General features: G+C 54.9%; 1 protein-coding gene across 1 annotated transcript in view; it reads right to left on the bottom strand.

Moving 5' to 3' along the window:
• The window catches only part of LOC133350126 (tyrosine-protein kinase BTK-like), a 55,207-nt gene that overhangs the window by 13,465 nt on the left and 27,314 nt on the right, over positions 1-14,428 (bottom strand). The window contains exon 8 of the mRNA XM_061564154.1: positions 13,507-13,578. Within this exon, the coding sequence (XP_061420138.1) occupies positions 13,507-13,578 (72 nt within the window). The remainder of the gene's footprint in view (positions 1-13,506; positions 13,579-14,428) is intronic.

Below are 14,428 nucleotides of genomic sequence, written 5' to 3' on the forward strand. Positions count from 1 at the left end.
GATACCGTACTCAGGAATGTCTCCACGCTTTGCTGTCAGTCTAACCATGCTCCTTGATTTTTATCAGAATATTCAAATGGGGAGCCTCTAAACAGTGAATGTATTTAATTGGGTGTTTCAGACTACACAATCCGTAAAGCTATCACCCCAACCGTTGGGAAAGAACCATCTGAGGACCCCATCAAAACCATCACCTTGCTATACATAGCAGGGGTCACCAAAAAGATTTCCAAAATCATGAGCAAACACAAGATCCAGGTGCGATTCAACACACTACATAAAATTCGTAATGTGATCCCGTCTGTGAAGGATGTGATCCCTGACATGCAATACCCCGGTGTCTACAAACTGAGCTTTGTCTGCAGCGGCAGTTACATTGAGGAAACTAAGCGACATGTCTCGAACCGGTTTCGTGAACATGAGGCAGATCTGAAATACGGTAGGACCAATACCACAGACGTGGTTGATCATTGTTTTAACGCAGTGGGCACACGCGAAATTGATTTTGCCAATACGAAGGTACTCTGCAAACCCACTGGCTATCAGCAGAGATTCGTTCATGAAGCCATCCAGATATATAAACACAGACATAATTTCAACTGAGAAGATGGGTACAAACTGAGCAATCATTGGAAGGATGTTATTAACCAGTTTAGGTCATAACTGGCTGTGATGTTCCCTTCCTACCTGCCTATGTTATTTTCGACACTCTGAGTTACATTCACAAACACAGCCACCGTTGTTCACTTTCCTCGATGTGGTAGTGGCTCTTTCCGAGCTCTCTCCGATCTTACATTTACAAGCAAATTTCTTACATTTGTAGTGACTGCGAATGTCACTGTGTGGTGCCGGGCTTGCGAGGCCACGGCGGGATGTATACCGTTGTGTGTACACCACGGACACGGGGTGTAGTACCAGCCCTAGTGGGGGCTTGGGTAAGCACTGGTTAAGTGCGGTGGCACCACGCAGAGCGTGCATTGCGGGCTCCCGTTGAGAGAGCAAGAGAGTGTCAGCCAGCTGGGGTTACGTTGGGGGCATGATACTCTGCCTAACCTGGGGACAAGTGACCAGATGATACTGGAGGGGGGCCACCGGTGGAGGGGGCCAATGGGTGGTCACATGGTCCGAGAAGAACTCTCGAGAGCCTTCGGGCAAGGACGAGAGAGATCGAGAAGGTGAGCGGGGCGAGAGGCGGAGCCAGCCCCAGCTTGGCCCAATATAAGGGGGGCCCCGGGAGGGGCTCGGGGTTCTTCCTGTTGGAGAGGCAGGAGATCCACGTCAAGCTTAAAGAAGCCTCCAGCCACGCGGTCCAGGACCCAGCTTGTAATCCAGACCGGGATAGTGGAACCATGTCTAGTTCTGCCGTAGTGTGGTTACTTACCCGAGAGTGTGTTGTGTTAATAGCCTGGAGTATGTTGTGCTAAGAATTCAACAAAACGTGTTGCTCCCAAGACAACATCTGCGACTCAGTTTAACTCGCTACAACTGGTGTCGGAAGTGGCAAATAGCTAGCAGTAGAGAGTCATGTCTACACATTGCAGAGTTCATACACAGGCGTCAGACGACGAAGACAATGCAGAACTGATTCCGCCCACGGCCGCCGACGACGGAGCGGAGGTGTTGCCAGCGGAGCAGAGCGCCATCGGAGCGCGCGGCGCCTCACCATCGTTGGAGGTGCTCGTCAGAGATGCGCACGGTCGCCTTGCGGAGCTTCTTCAGATGGCGTCTCGATCCTCACCGAGCTGTGTCCTCTATCTGCTGCAGCGAAGGAGGGAGCGGCGGAGTCATCTGGACGGAGCAACTCGGCCGCCATTTCACAATGAGCGGGAACGTCGACGACGCAGCCCACGCTCGCGGCTGCGCCATTTTACCGCTGGTGTGGAGCGCGGAGCCCACTAGGCTCGAAGCGGAGCTGTCCTCACCGATGGACATCCCGTCGCTCCGCCGCCGACTGCCCTTCATTAAATAATTTGTTGCTTCCAGGGGCGATTGGGTAGCGTTTAAGTGGAGATTTCTCACCAATGCCGACTTGGCGGGGTGGACGGAGGTACTGAAAGCGCTGCCCGCCACCCTCGACAACGACGCCTTGGCGGCGTTCCTCGCCATCCCGCCGTCTGACAGATCCACCCTCATGCAGGCGTTTGACCAGATGGCGGCTGTTTTTGAACCTCTACTGAACACCCGGCAAAAGTTCGCCATAAGACGTAAAGGGGAGGGTGAGTCGGCTCTCGCCTACTGTAGCGTTCTTTTGGTGCTAGCGAAGGCCGCGTTCCCTAAAATGGACCATGACGGTCTTGACGCTTTGGTCCTCAAGAAGAAGCTGGGAGTCTCGAAAGACCTCCATACTGTGCTTCCCGCTGAGGACGATGCGGTGTCTTCACTCCGGGTCGCCAGGTGCATCCAGGCGCAGCAGAGTCGGAGGCCTGCACGGAGACCGAGCCTGCTCACTGAACCAGTGGGGTGGCATCCATCGGGGTGTTGACGATCGGCGGAGGGACGCCCGGCAACGGGCGAGGTCTTCATCATCCCAGTCCAGGAGTGGCCGGGTCGTCTGCTACAACTGCGGCTTGCCGGGGCACGTCCAGTCGGGCTGTCGGGTTCCTCGACGGCGGCCACCGGGGAGTCCACCTTCCTACGACTCCCTGCTTGATAAGGCGAGTCACGGCACACCCCACACTCGGCCCCGGGGTTCACTTCACCCATCGGGGGGTCCGGATTGGGTCAGGGTCGCGCGCGGGTTCAGGGAGAGTTGGGACATGTTCGTTGCGTGTGCCCGCTCAGACCGGATCAATGGTCGGAGCTGGCCATTCGAGTGGTCGCGGCAGCCGCGGGTTCATCAGCCGTGCTCGGGTTTATTGAGGGAGTGGAGTGATACCGGCGCATCTTTCACCATTATTTCTGAACTTGTCTATAACATTTTACCTCCCCGGTGTCACGTTTTGGAACCTGTGGATGCTCTGTGTTTTGCCGCCAATGGCGGATCATTGGAAATAATCGGACGGATTACGGCTGAATTGTGTATCGCCGATGTCAAATTGTCAGGCCACATTTTGATTTCTATGGCCCTAGTCGTCCCGTGTTTGCTCAAGACCGATTTTCTGGGCAAAATGCCCCTGAAGATTTGTATTGATCAGGGTTGTCTGGAATTGCCGTCGGGACGGCGTATTGCATTTCTTCCGTCGCCAACTCGTATGTCTTCCGCTAACATGAAGGTGCAGGCTATTGCGTGCCGAACAGTGCGGAATCCGCCTGGCGCACAAATGTTAATGACGCTCAAGTTGCGAAAACCACTCGATGTATTGTTCTGGGGCCCTCCAATAAACTTAATTGCTAGTAGCAGCCCAGGCATTGGTATCCTAGGACCAAGAACCTTTCATTCAGGTTCGTAATGCCGAGCCGGACACAACGGTCATCCAGGAGGGTACCGTGTTGGCACATGCTTCGTCAGCGCGTCCAGAGAGGGACGTTGTGGGAAGTGTCGGGGTCGGTGCTCAGGCTCGCAGGGTCCCGGGATGTGGACGAGGGATAGATTGATATAATTTGTTCTGTGTGCGGCGATTTATCTATGGGACAACGGGGGAAGCTGCGTGCTCTCTTGCGTGAATTTTCTGACATTTTTAGTAAGGGTAAATTTGATATTGGCCGCACGTCCCTTTTATCCACCATATTGATACGGGCGATGCTGCCCCGATTCGGCAAAATCCTTACCGCTTGAGCCCGGCTGAGAAGGAACACATTCATGTGGCGGTTGATGAGATGATGGCCGCGGACATCATTTGACCATCCACCAGTCCATGGGGCGCCCCGATTATGCTTGTCAAGAAGCACGATGGCAGCTTGCGGTTTTGTGTTAATTTCCGCAAGCTCAATAAGGTTTCCGTTGCGGATGCATACCCCTTGCTGCGTAGTGATGATTCCCTGGACGCCCTGAACTGCTATCGGGATTTTGGCAATTGCCGCTCAATGAGGCTTCCAAGCCCAAGATGGCCTTTCGTATGCCGCAAGGGTTGTTCGAGTTTAACCGGCTCCCTATAGGCCTCCACTCCATGCCGGCCACGTTTCAGAAGCTGATGGGGCTGGTTTTAGTGGGCCTCCAGTGGGATTCGTGCCTGATATATTTGGACGACATTATTGTCTTCAGTCGTACGTTCGATGAACATTTGGATCGACTGTGGGCTGTTTTCCTTAAGATACATGCAGCCGACCTGAAAATTAAACCACAGAAGTGTCACCTCCTCCAAAAATCGGTTCAATATTTGGGTCACATAGTGAGTGAATCGGGTATCGCTACGGTCCCGGAGAAGATGGCGTGTGTCCGCACGTGGCCGACACCCACCTCGGCGAGTGAGGTGCACAGTTTTATTGGCTTTGCTTCATATTATCGCCGATTTGTTGCCGGCTTCGCATCCATTGCTAAGCCTCTCCACGCCTTGACTGCTAAGGGCCAAAAATTGCATTGGGGGGAGGAAGAGGAAGCCGCGTTCTGCTGCATTCGCGATGGGCTGGTCAACACCCCTCCGCTGCGTTATCCCGATTTTTTATTACCGTTCGTTTTGGATACGGACGCCAGTAATACCGGTATTGGAGCGGTATTATCTAAAATTGTCAACGGCGTGGAGCACGTGGTCACTTATGGGAGCAGAGTGCTGTCTTTGGCTGAGCAGTGGTACTGCGTTACGTGCCGGAAATTGTTGGCCATTGTGGTTTTCGTGCAGCAATACCAGCCTTATCTGTATGGCAGACATTTCGAGTTGCGCTCCGACCACGCAGCGCTCCAATACGCACTGCATGTGGATCAGCCCTCGGACCAATTGTCACGCTGGCTTGAAATCCTGCAGGATTTTTTGTTCCCTGTTACGTATTGCAAAGGTTCTCATCACACGAATGCTGATGCCCTGTCGCGATTGCCCGCGGGCGGTGGGTGTGCATGCTTTTTGGGTTCCGGTCGTTGTAGACCGGCCGAGTCAAACTCCCTCCTCCCCCCCCCCTCTCGTTGCGTCCGCCGTGGACACGAACGCCTGAATAAAACGCTGACCTCCATGTTGAGTCACCTGGTCAGTGAGTCACAGCTGGATTGGGACTTGCATGTCCCTGCGGTTCTTGCCGCCTACAGGATGGCCCCTCACTTGTCCACTGGCTACTCTCCCTTCTTGTTGATGTATGTGTAGTGGTGATACGCGCTGGGGTAGGGATCGTGTGCCAGCGCGTAGTGATTGGCTGTGTATGTGGTGACGCGCGCTGACGGTGGAGGATCAGGGGTCAGCGCGGGGTCGTGGGTTACGTGGTGCTGATTGGCTGTGTGCCGGTGACGCGCTGAGAGGGAGTGATCGGGTGGCAGCGCGGTGTGATTGGTTGAGTAGTGTTAACACGCGCTGGGGAAAACGGATCGTAGAGATAGCGCGTCGTCATTGGTTAACTAAGGAGCGATGCTCACGTCGACGTCCGCATCAGCTCCGTCTCCCGTGAGCAGGGGCTATAAAAGGGGATGCACACAGGCGTAAAGGCAGTATGTAACCAGCGAAGAATGAAGACGGGGATCGAAGAGATAGGGCCCTGCGGTACCTAGTCCCGCTGTCCTAACGGGACCGGGACTCTGTGTAACCCAGAGGCGAATGCATTGTGTGTAGCCATAGGCATAGGGTCTACACGAGTTGAATGCATGGTGTGTAGCCAGAGGCATAGGGTCTACACGAGTCAAGTGCATTGTGTGTAGCCAGAGGCATAGGGTCTACACGAGTCAAGTGCATTGTGTGTAGCCAGAGGCATAAAGTCTACACGAGTTATGTGGAGTGTATAGTCAAAAGAATAGAGACCACACGTTGTATTGTGACACGACAAGATTTAATAAAAGTGTGTTACCCGTAAAGAAGTTCCTGCCGTCATTTCCAATACTTCAACTGGCGTCAGAAGTGAAACGGTCTTCCAAGCATGGATACAAGGAAGACCCGTCGGACCCACGGGATTGACCGCGGGGACAACCTTGACGACTCGGGCCAGCTGGCATCGGGGGGTGAGGACGAAGAATTGCGCACGCTGCAGGATCCGCCGACGGCGCCGGACGAGCGACGGGGGACCGATGCCGTGCTCCGCGAGGCGCACTCCCGTCTGGCGGAGCTGCTGCTCGCCGCCGCGTCCATCCTGGCGGAGATCAGCTCGTCCGGAGGAGCGGGGACGGCGGCGGACATTCTACAGGGTCGCCCCGCAGATTCCCGCCAAAATGACTTGGCGATTCCCGCCATTTCATCTGCGCCGACTTTTGGCGGGAACGGACACCACCACGTGGCAGCGGTTCTCCAAGCGCGCCCGCTTACGTCACCAACGCGTGCTGCGGACCGCCATCAGACACCCGCCACTGGGGCCGCCATCTTACACACCGACGGGGCGGCGGAGAGGAACCACGAGGCGGAGGACGACTTCATCTTTCAACAGCGCCTTCCCACATTGTCAGCCTTCAAGGCGGAAGGCGGGGACTGGGGCCAATTTCAGCGCAGGTTTTTGGCGCATCAGGAGATGTCCGCCTGGTCCGACGCTACGGCACTGTGGGCACTGCCTGCCATGCTGGACGACAACGCGCTCGCGGCCTTCACGTCCGCACGCAGGTCGGACCGCTCCACGCTCAAGGATGCGCTGGTTCTCATGGCCAAGGTCTACGGTCCTCCCTCGGCGTGTCGCCATCATTTTTATGCAAGGTGGAAGGCGGACACGGAGACCGTGCTCGCCTATCGCACGGCGTTGCTGGCTCTCGCCGACGCCGCGTTCCCTCGTATGGACGAGGAGGGCCAAGATGCGATGGTTTTGGAGCAACTGCTCAAGTTGGCGCAGGACCTGGGGGTCCCCATCAACACGGCCGACGAGATCGATATTTCTTCCTTACGGGTCGCTACAAGTATACAAGCGCACGAGGTCCTTCAACGTAAACAGGGGGTCGTCTGCAACGCTGCCGTGGCCTCAGCTCCGGGCCCGGTAGTCACCGAACCCCAAGTCGTCAGCCCACGAGAGGAGGCGTTCATCGCGGGACGACCGGGGGACTGGAGGTCGGGGGGTCGTTCGCCTCTGCGATCGGCCCGCAAGCTGGAGCAACCGAGATCTCCGACGACTCTCATCACGTGTTATAACTGCGGCCTCCGGGGCCACGTGGCGTCCGGTTGCCGCGCCCCACGTCAGCGCGCCATGGGACCTCGGCTGGACGACGAACAAGGCCCCAAGTCATCCCTACAAACCCCGGCAAGTCGCGGCACCTCACATGCTCGGCCCGCATACTCGACACGCATGGGCCGTCGCGTTGCGGCGGAGGAGAGCCGGTTAGGGTTCGGGGATTCGGTTCGGCGAGGGGGATTCGGCCGGGACCGGGGAGACATTAAATGGTCGGAGTTGGGGCACAGAATAGTGGCTGCCTCAGCGGGTTCATCCGTCGTTACGGGATCTATTGATGGGGTCGAGGTCAGGGTGTTAGTGGACACGGGGGCATCGGCGACTATTATATCGGACCTCATTTATAACATTCTCCCTGTACAATGTCGTCCGCTACTTCCGGTGGATGTGCCATTTTACGCCGCTAATGGGAGATCGTTGGGCATTATCGGTCAGATTAGGGCGTCCATTTGCATTGGAGATATCAAATTGTCGGGACCCGTTTTCGTTTCGTCCTCCCTGGCGGTTCCTTGTCTATTGGGCACTGATTTTTTGGCAAAAATGCCCATCAAAATTCTCATTGATCAGCGTTGCATTGAACTACCATCGGGTCGCCGTATTTCATTTTTGACGAACCCTACTGAAATTCGGACGGCGTGCGCTACGATACAAGCGTTAGCAACACAGACCGTGCACGTGCCCCCGGGTTCACAAATGTTAATTCCCCTCCGGTTGCGGAAACCATGGGTGAGGGAGACCTCGGAACAAGGCATGCTTTTGGGTCCTTCTAATAGGGCTGTTGGAGGTCTCGATTTGTCGGTGGCTCACACTTTGGTTGGGGCTGACAGGGATCCGTTTGTGATGGTTTTAAACGCTGGGTCGCGGCCGGCCGTCATTCAACAGGGCACCGTGCTAGCTCACGCGGCGCGGGTCCCTGCGGAAGAGCGGCTGGTTGCGCAGGCTGATCCGAGACCCACGCAAAACGTTAAACCGAAGGAGGACCTCGAATGGGTCGATTCGCTGTGCGCGGACTCTGACGATTTGTCAGCGGTACAGTTGGGTGCGCTGCGCGGGTTGCTGATAGAATTTTCGGATGTGTTCAGTAAACATAAGTATGACATTGGGTGCACGGACCTGTTACGCCACCACATTGAAACGGGCGATGCGCAACCGGTCAGGCTAAATCCCTTCCGACTGAGTCCTGCTGAGAAGGAACATGTTCAGTCGGCCGTTAACGATATGCTAGAAGCCGACATTATTTCGCCTTCTTCCAGTCCTTGGGGAGCACCTATTGTGCTCGTTAAAAAGCAGGACGGGTCCTTGCGATTTTGCGTAGATTTCCGTCGCCTGAATAAGATCTCTGTGGCCGACGCGTATCCGCTCCCCAGGATGGACGAGTCCCTCGATGCATTGTCTGGTGCGCGATACTTTTCGACTCTTGATTTGTTATCCGGATTCTGGCAGTTGCCACTCGACGAAGAGTCTAAACCTAAGACAGCATTTCGGACTCCAGGGGGCCTGTTTCAGTTTAACCGGTTACCCATGGGACTTCACTCCTCTCCTGCGACGTTTCAGCGCCTTATGGAGTTGGTTTTGTCGAGCTTGCAATGGGATACGTGCCTGATTTACCTTGACGATGTCATTGTTTTCAGTAAAACGTTTGAGGAACACCTCCAGCGATTGAGAGGGGTGTTCTTGCGAATGCGATCGGCTAAATTAAAGTTTAAACCGGCCAAATGCCACCTTTTTCGTAAATCCGTTAGATACTTGGGTCACATTGTCGACTCTTCGGGGATTTCTACCGATCCCGCGAAGACGGACTGTGTCAGTTCATGGCTGACGCCCACGTCAGTTTCGGACGTGCGCAGTTTCATCGGTTTTGCTTCTTATTATCGCCGATTCGTTGAGCACTTCGCCACCATTGCAAAACCCTTGCACGCTCTAACGGCAAAAGGAGTGAAGTTCCGATGGGGACCGGAGGAGGAGGCTGCATTCTGCTCCCTCCGGGACGCCTTGGTAGGTGCCCCACCCTTGCGCTATCCTGACTTTGCGAGTCCCTTCTTGCTAGACACGGATGCTAGCAACACGGGCATTGGGGGGGTGCTGTCCCAAGTCGTTGGGGGGGTCGAACGGGTGGTCGCCTATGGTAGCAGGGTGTTGTCGCCGGCAGAGCAGCGCTACTGCGTCACCCGTCGCGAGCTGCTTGCCATTGTTTTTTTCGTACAACAATTCAGACCATATCTCTATGGTCGTCACTTTACGGTCCGGACGGACCACACGGCGCTCCAGTATTCATTGCGGGTCGCCCAGCCCTCGGGCCAATTGTCACGGTGGTTGGAAGTCCTCCAGGACTATCAGTTCACGACTACATACCGTAAGGGGTTGCGACACACAAATGCCGATGCTCTGTCGCGATTGTTGCCTTGTCACAAATGTGCGTGCTTATCGGGATCGGCGCGCTGTAAACCGCCAGTTACGGAAGGTATGGGGGCGTTGGTTGCGACCGCGGGCACACCAATTGGGGATGTTCCCGCTACCCCAGGGGGTCAGGACTCGCTGCTCTCACTGTCGCTGATTGAGTGGGGCCGTCTCCAAATGGCGGACAGCTCCCTGCTAGCATTGCGCCGCAAGACGGGGGGTTCCGAAGGTGACCATGAACGAACTGGCTCCTACGTACTTAAGCAAGTCCTGTTAATGAGATGGGACAGTTTGTCCCGGCGGCACGCGATTGTGGTGCCTTCTGCTGTGAGGGGGAAAGTTGTCTTGGCTGCACACGAACGCCTCTTGCATTTGGGAGTAAACAAAACGCTTGCCCTGCTTCAGCGTGACTATTATTGGCCGGGGATGGGGAGTGACGTGGTGAATATTCTGAAGGGTTGTGTTGAGTGCGCCAGACGGAAACCACCGCCCGTGGCAGCTAATCCACCGCTGCAATCTATTCAGGTCTCGCGCACTAACGAGCTCGTTGCGCTCGATATTCTGGGGCCTTTTCCAGTCACGCCTAGGGGTAATAAGTACCTGTTGGTGGGGGTCGAATATTTTACCTGGTGGCCTATGGCGTGGCCACTCGCCAACCAGTCGGCGGCGGCTGTGACGGACGCCTTTGTCCAGGGCTACGTCCTGGACAAGGGGGCTCCCGAACGCTTGCTGACCGACCAAGGGAAAAATTTTTCTAGTAAATTGCTGCAAGAGGTGTGCGACCTGTTGGGTACTATGAAGGTGCGTACCTCCCTGTACCACCCGCAGACGGACGGGATGGTGGAGAGACTCCACAGGACATTGACTTCTATGCTGTGCCAGCAGGTGTGTGAGGCACATGTTGATTGGGACCTGCAGGTCCCTGGGGTCCTCGCCGCGTATAGAATGGCCCCCCATGCAGCTACGGGATTTTCCCCGTTCTATCTGATGTACGGTCGGGAAGCCGACCCGCCCATGGAAACGCAGCTGCGCCTGCCCGCACCACGAACTAATTCGAAATTGGCAGAGCATATTAAATTTAATATTCATAAGCTGACAGAGGCAAGGGAGGCCGCACGGCTTAATTCGCGGGCTCGCCAAATTGCAAACGAGCGGTTGCGTGCACGGAAGGTGTCCGTGCACAACTGGGAACCAGGTGACAGGGCCTGGCTGCATTGCCCTCAGGCACCTTTGGCTACGTCGCCTAAATTGTTGAAGCCATGGCGGGGACCCGTGGAGGTCGTGCGGGTTGCACGCCTCCAGTGCGTTCAGATAAAATGGGGAAAGCGCCGTTGGTACGTCCACCCCTCCCGACTGAAACCGTTCTCGCCTCCATATGGCCTCCCCTTGTGTCGTGAGGGCCGAGCATGTGACGTGACCAACGACCCTAAGGGAAAAATGTCTTTGCCTGATCCTCACATGTCTCTGCCTGATCCGCTCCCAGGTGTCTCGGAACTGACAGCTGCCGACCACCGGCGGCCGGATCTTCGCGGCAGGGCCGGTCCTTCCAGGCCCGATCCGCGCCGTCTAGAGCTGCCGGAGCCACCGGACGGTCGCCAGCGTCCCGTCCCATACGACGGACCGGCCAGACGAACTCGCGCTAGGTCGCGCTACTTTTTATGACCTACCACGTGAGGAGTCGAGGCAGCCGGAGCGCCTCGTCACTGCGTTTAGTCATAGAGACACTTGGCGCGTTCGTTTTCTGGAGTTCGCTTTTATTGTGTTGTTCGTCGGGCTGTACATTGCTTCTTATTTAAGTGTTGCTGTTGTGTTGTTGTTGTTGTTGCGTTACGGGGCACACTGGGGGGTGGGGTTTTTTTTTATTATTGCGTTGACGTTGGGTTGTGTTGTTGGTTAGCAGCCGGGCCGGCTGCAAGCTATGTGGGAGGGGGTGATGTAGTGGTGATACGCGCTGGGGTAGGGATCGTGTGCCAGCGCGTAGTGATTGGCTGTGTATGTGGTGACGCGCGCTGACAGTGGAGGATCAGGGGTCAGCGCGGGGTCGTGGGTTACGTGGTGCTGATTGGCTGTGTGCCGGTGACGCGCTGAGAGGGAGTGATCGGGTGGCAGCGCGGTGTGATTGGTTGAGTAGTGTTAACACGCGCTGGGGAAAACGGATCGTAGAGATAGCGCGTCGTCATTGGTTAACTAAGGAGCGATGCTCACGTCGACGTCCGCATCAGCTCCGTCTCCCGTGAGCAGGGGCTATAAAAGGGGATGCACACAGGCGTAAAGGCAGTATGTAACCAGCGAAGAATGAAGACGGGGATCGAAGAGATAGGGCCCTGCGGTACCTAGTCCCGCTGTCCTAACGGGACCGGGACTCTGTGTAACCCAGAGGCGAATGCATTGTGTGTAGCCATAGGCATAGGGTCTACACGAGTTGAATGCATGGTGTGTAGCCAGAGGCATAGGGTCTACACGAGTCAAGTGCATTGTGTGTAGCCAGAGGCATAGAGTCTACACGAGTTATGTGGAGTGTATAGTCAAAAGAATAGAGACCACACGTTGTATTGTGACACGACAAGATTTAATAAAAGTGTGTTACCCGTCAAGAAGTTCCTGCCGTCATTTCCAATACTTCATATGGACGGGAATATGATCCTCCCATCGACGTACAGTTGCAGGCCACGCCGGCCGTGAAAGTGTCAAAAATATCAGATTCCATTAGTTTCACTATTGCAAAGCTCTCTGAAGCGCGGGAATCTTCCAGGGTCAACTCCCGAACCAGACAGTTGGCTAACGAGCGGCTGAAGGAGGCTCGTGTTTCCCTGTGCGATTGGTCGCCAAGTGACAGGGCCTGGTTGCATTGTCCACAGGTGCCTGTGGGCACATCCCCTAAATTGCTGCAACCCTGGAGGGGGCTGGTTGATGTTGTTCGGCTTGGTAAGCGGAGTTGGTTTGTTCACCCCTCTCGTCTGAAGCCATTTATTCTGCCAGTGACCAAGTGTCGGGTGTACCCGAGGAGCTGAGGCATGCGTCTGCTGACGTCGGTCCTCAGGAGAGTGTTTCTGTCCCATCCCCAGGCGCTGCGCAATTGATGCCTCGCACGCGGCCGCTCGTGTCGGCCTCGCGTGCTCCGGACGTGGAAGGTTGGACGGTCCGGCCTACTGCTTTTCGTGTGGAGCCGGCTTCGTCCGATCGATTGCTCATTTCCCCCGGGTCGTCCAGGGCGGACAAGCCTAACCCCCCTGGAGGCCCGGCATCGCGGACTAACTCAAAGACTCGGGTTGCATAATCCCCACACGTTGCACATTCCCACGCCGTCTTTGGTTGGTGCGCTCACGTGAGTTATGGCGAGTAATTGGCTTATCCTGCTTGCCATTGGGCTCACGAGCGTTGTTACACGTTGGTACAGTACTTGGCTTCACCGGGTGTCAATGTCATAACCACATTCTTAAACATTCAAATTACTTTAAAATAGTTATTGGACAATGTATGAAATATTTTGTAAAAATCTATCTCGTGAATATCAATATCATTTCCATAAAGGTCATATGATGGTCATAAAATGTTACTTAGTTGATACTAAACAATAATTTGTGGAGCTTTTCCCTTGAAGGCCTCAGTGAGACAGGAGTTATTGCAAATTCCTCTTACCAGCGTGTATCCTAAGGTCTTCACGTGGATAAGGGGAGCTATTTTGTAGGCAAATGCCCCAAATATCAAGAACGATCAGAAGAGTCCTCCTCCATTACCCTGCCACGCTCGTGTAACCAACCGTAGCCTCTTATGTAAGACCAACATGTAACCACTTTGCATCTTGAAATTTTGTTTTATGAAAACCCGATATGACGACACGATGCAGTAACAGCAGTAGGTGGCATTCAAGTAGCGCTCGGTGCTCTACTCATCAGCCGCGCAGACTTACGAGGAAGTGTGTGGTGCTGTGAGCCATCGAATACTTGCGTGACTCACTGCTCTGGCCTGAGGAGAAAGAAGCCGTCCTGGCCCGTGTCAACGCCGAATGTTTCAGCCGCGCCACCAGCCCTGAAGGGATTGCATGGTATTGCGGTGAGCACAACAAGGTCGACCGCCAATGCTGCAGAGCTGCGGCGTAACTGGCGTGGGGCAGGCAGGGGGTGCCTTGCCCCACCCCCTCTCCCTGGTGGCCAAAGCCACGACTGCGGAGTATCATGTTACCGGAACCAGATTACAAAACACAAGTCCTGGTAATCCCTATGATTACTCCAGTGTACGTTTGTAGTCGGGAGAGTCGTTATGCGCCGTCAGCTGCAGGTAGAGTCACGTGGAGCTTGACTGCTCGAGACTCCACGTGACCTTGTCTCTGAGTCGCTCTCTCTCCACGTCTATCCCGATCATCATTATACGCTGTATAATATGTCTCTATCTCTCACTCGCCCTTTCTTGCTCTATATTTGTTTATACGTGTCCCTGTTGCTATCACTTTTTGTTAGCCTTTCTCTCCCAGCTCTCTTTCTGTCCGTGTCTTTGTCCATGCCTTTCTTTGTGCCTCTCAAACCATGAATCGGGCCACCGGTGCTTAAACATTAACTCATGTTAGTTTATACCATGATACGTTTCCGCAATGGTCACTTCTAACCAACACAAAAATTGGGTTCTAAATGTTATGTCATCATTTCAAAGTTAACGCAGTTCCTCTCTTGCAGGAGAAACTGTTACTTGGTTTTTTTAAATTGCAAATTCGAACTTGGGTTTGAAAAAAGATTCTGCAAGACCAACGTCTCGCCCAAGGTCAGTGCCCTCTCGCCACACGGGAAGCGAAGCACTCGTGCGGTGACTTTCCTCTCACGACACAGTTGGGTGTCCGTGCCCTGTCGATGTCACTTTGCTTCGTGGTTGTACCCGCGCCTATCTT

Source organism: Lethenteron reissneri, chromosome 32 (assembly GCF_015708825.2).
Source record: "Lethenteron reissneri isolate LAM-NWPU_2019-01 chromosome 32, ASM1570882v1, whole genome shotgun sequence".
NCBI lineage: Eukaryota > Metazoa > Chordata > Hyperoartia > Petromyzontiformes > Petromyzontidae > Lethenteron > Lethenteron reissneri.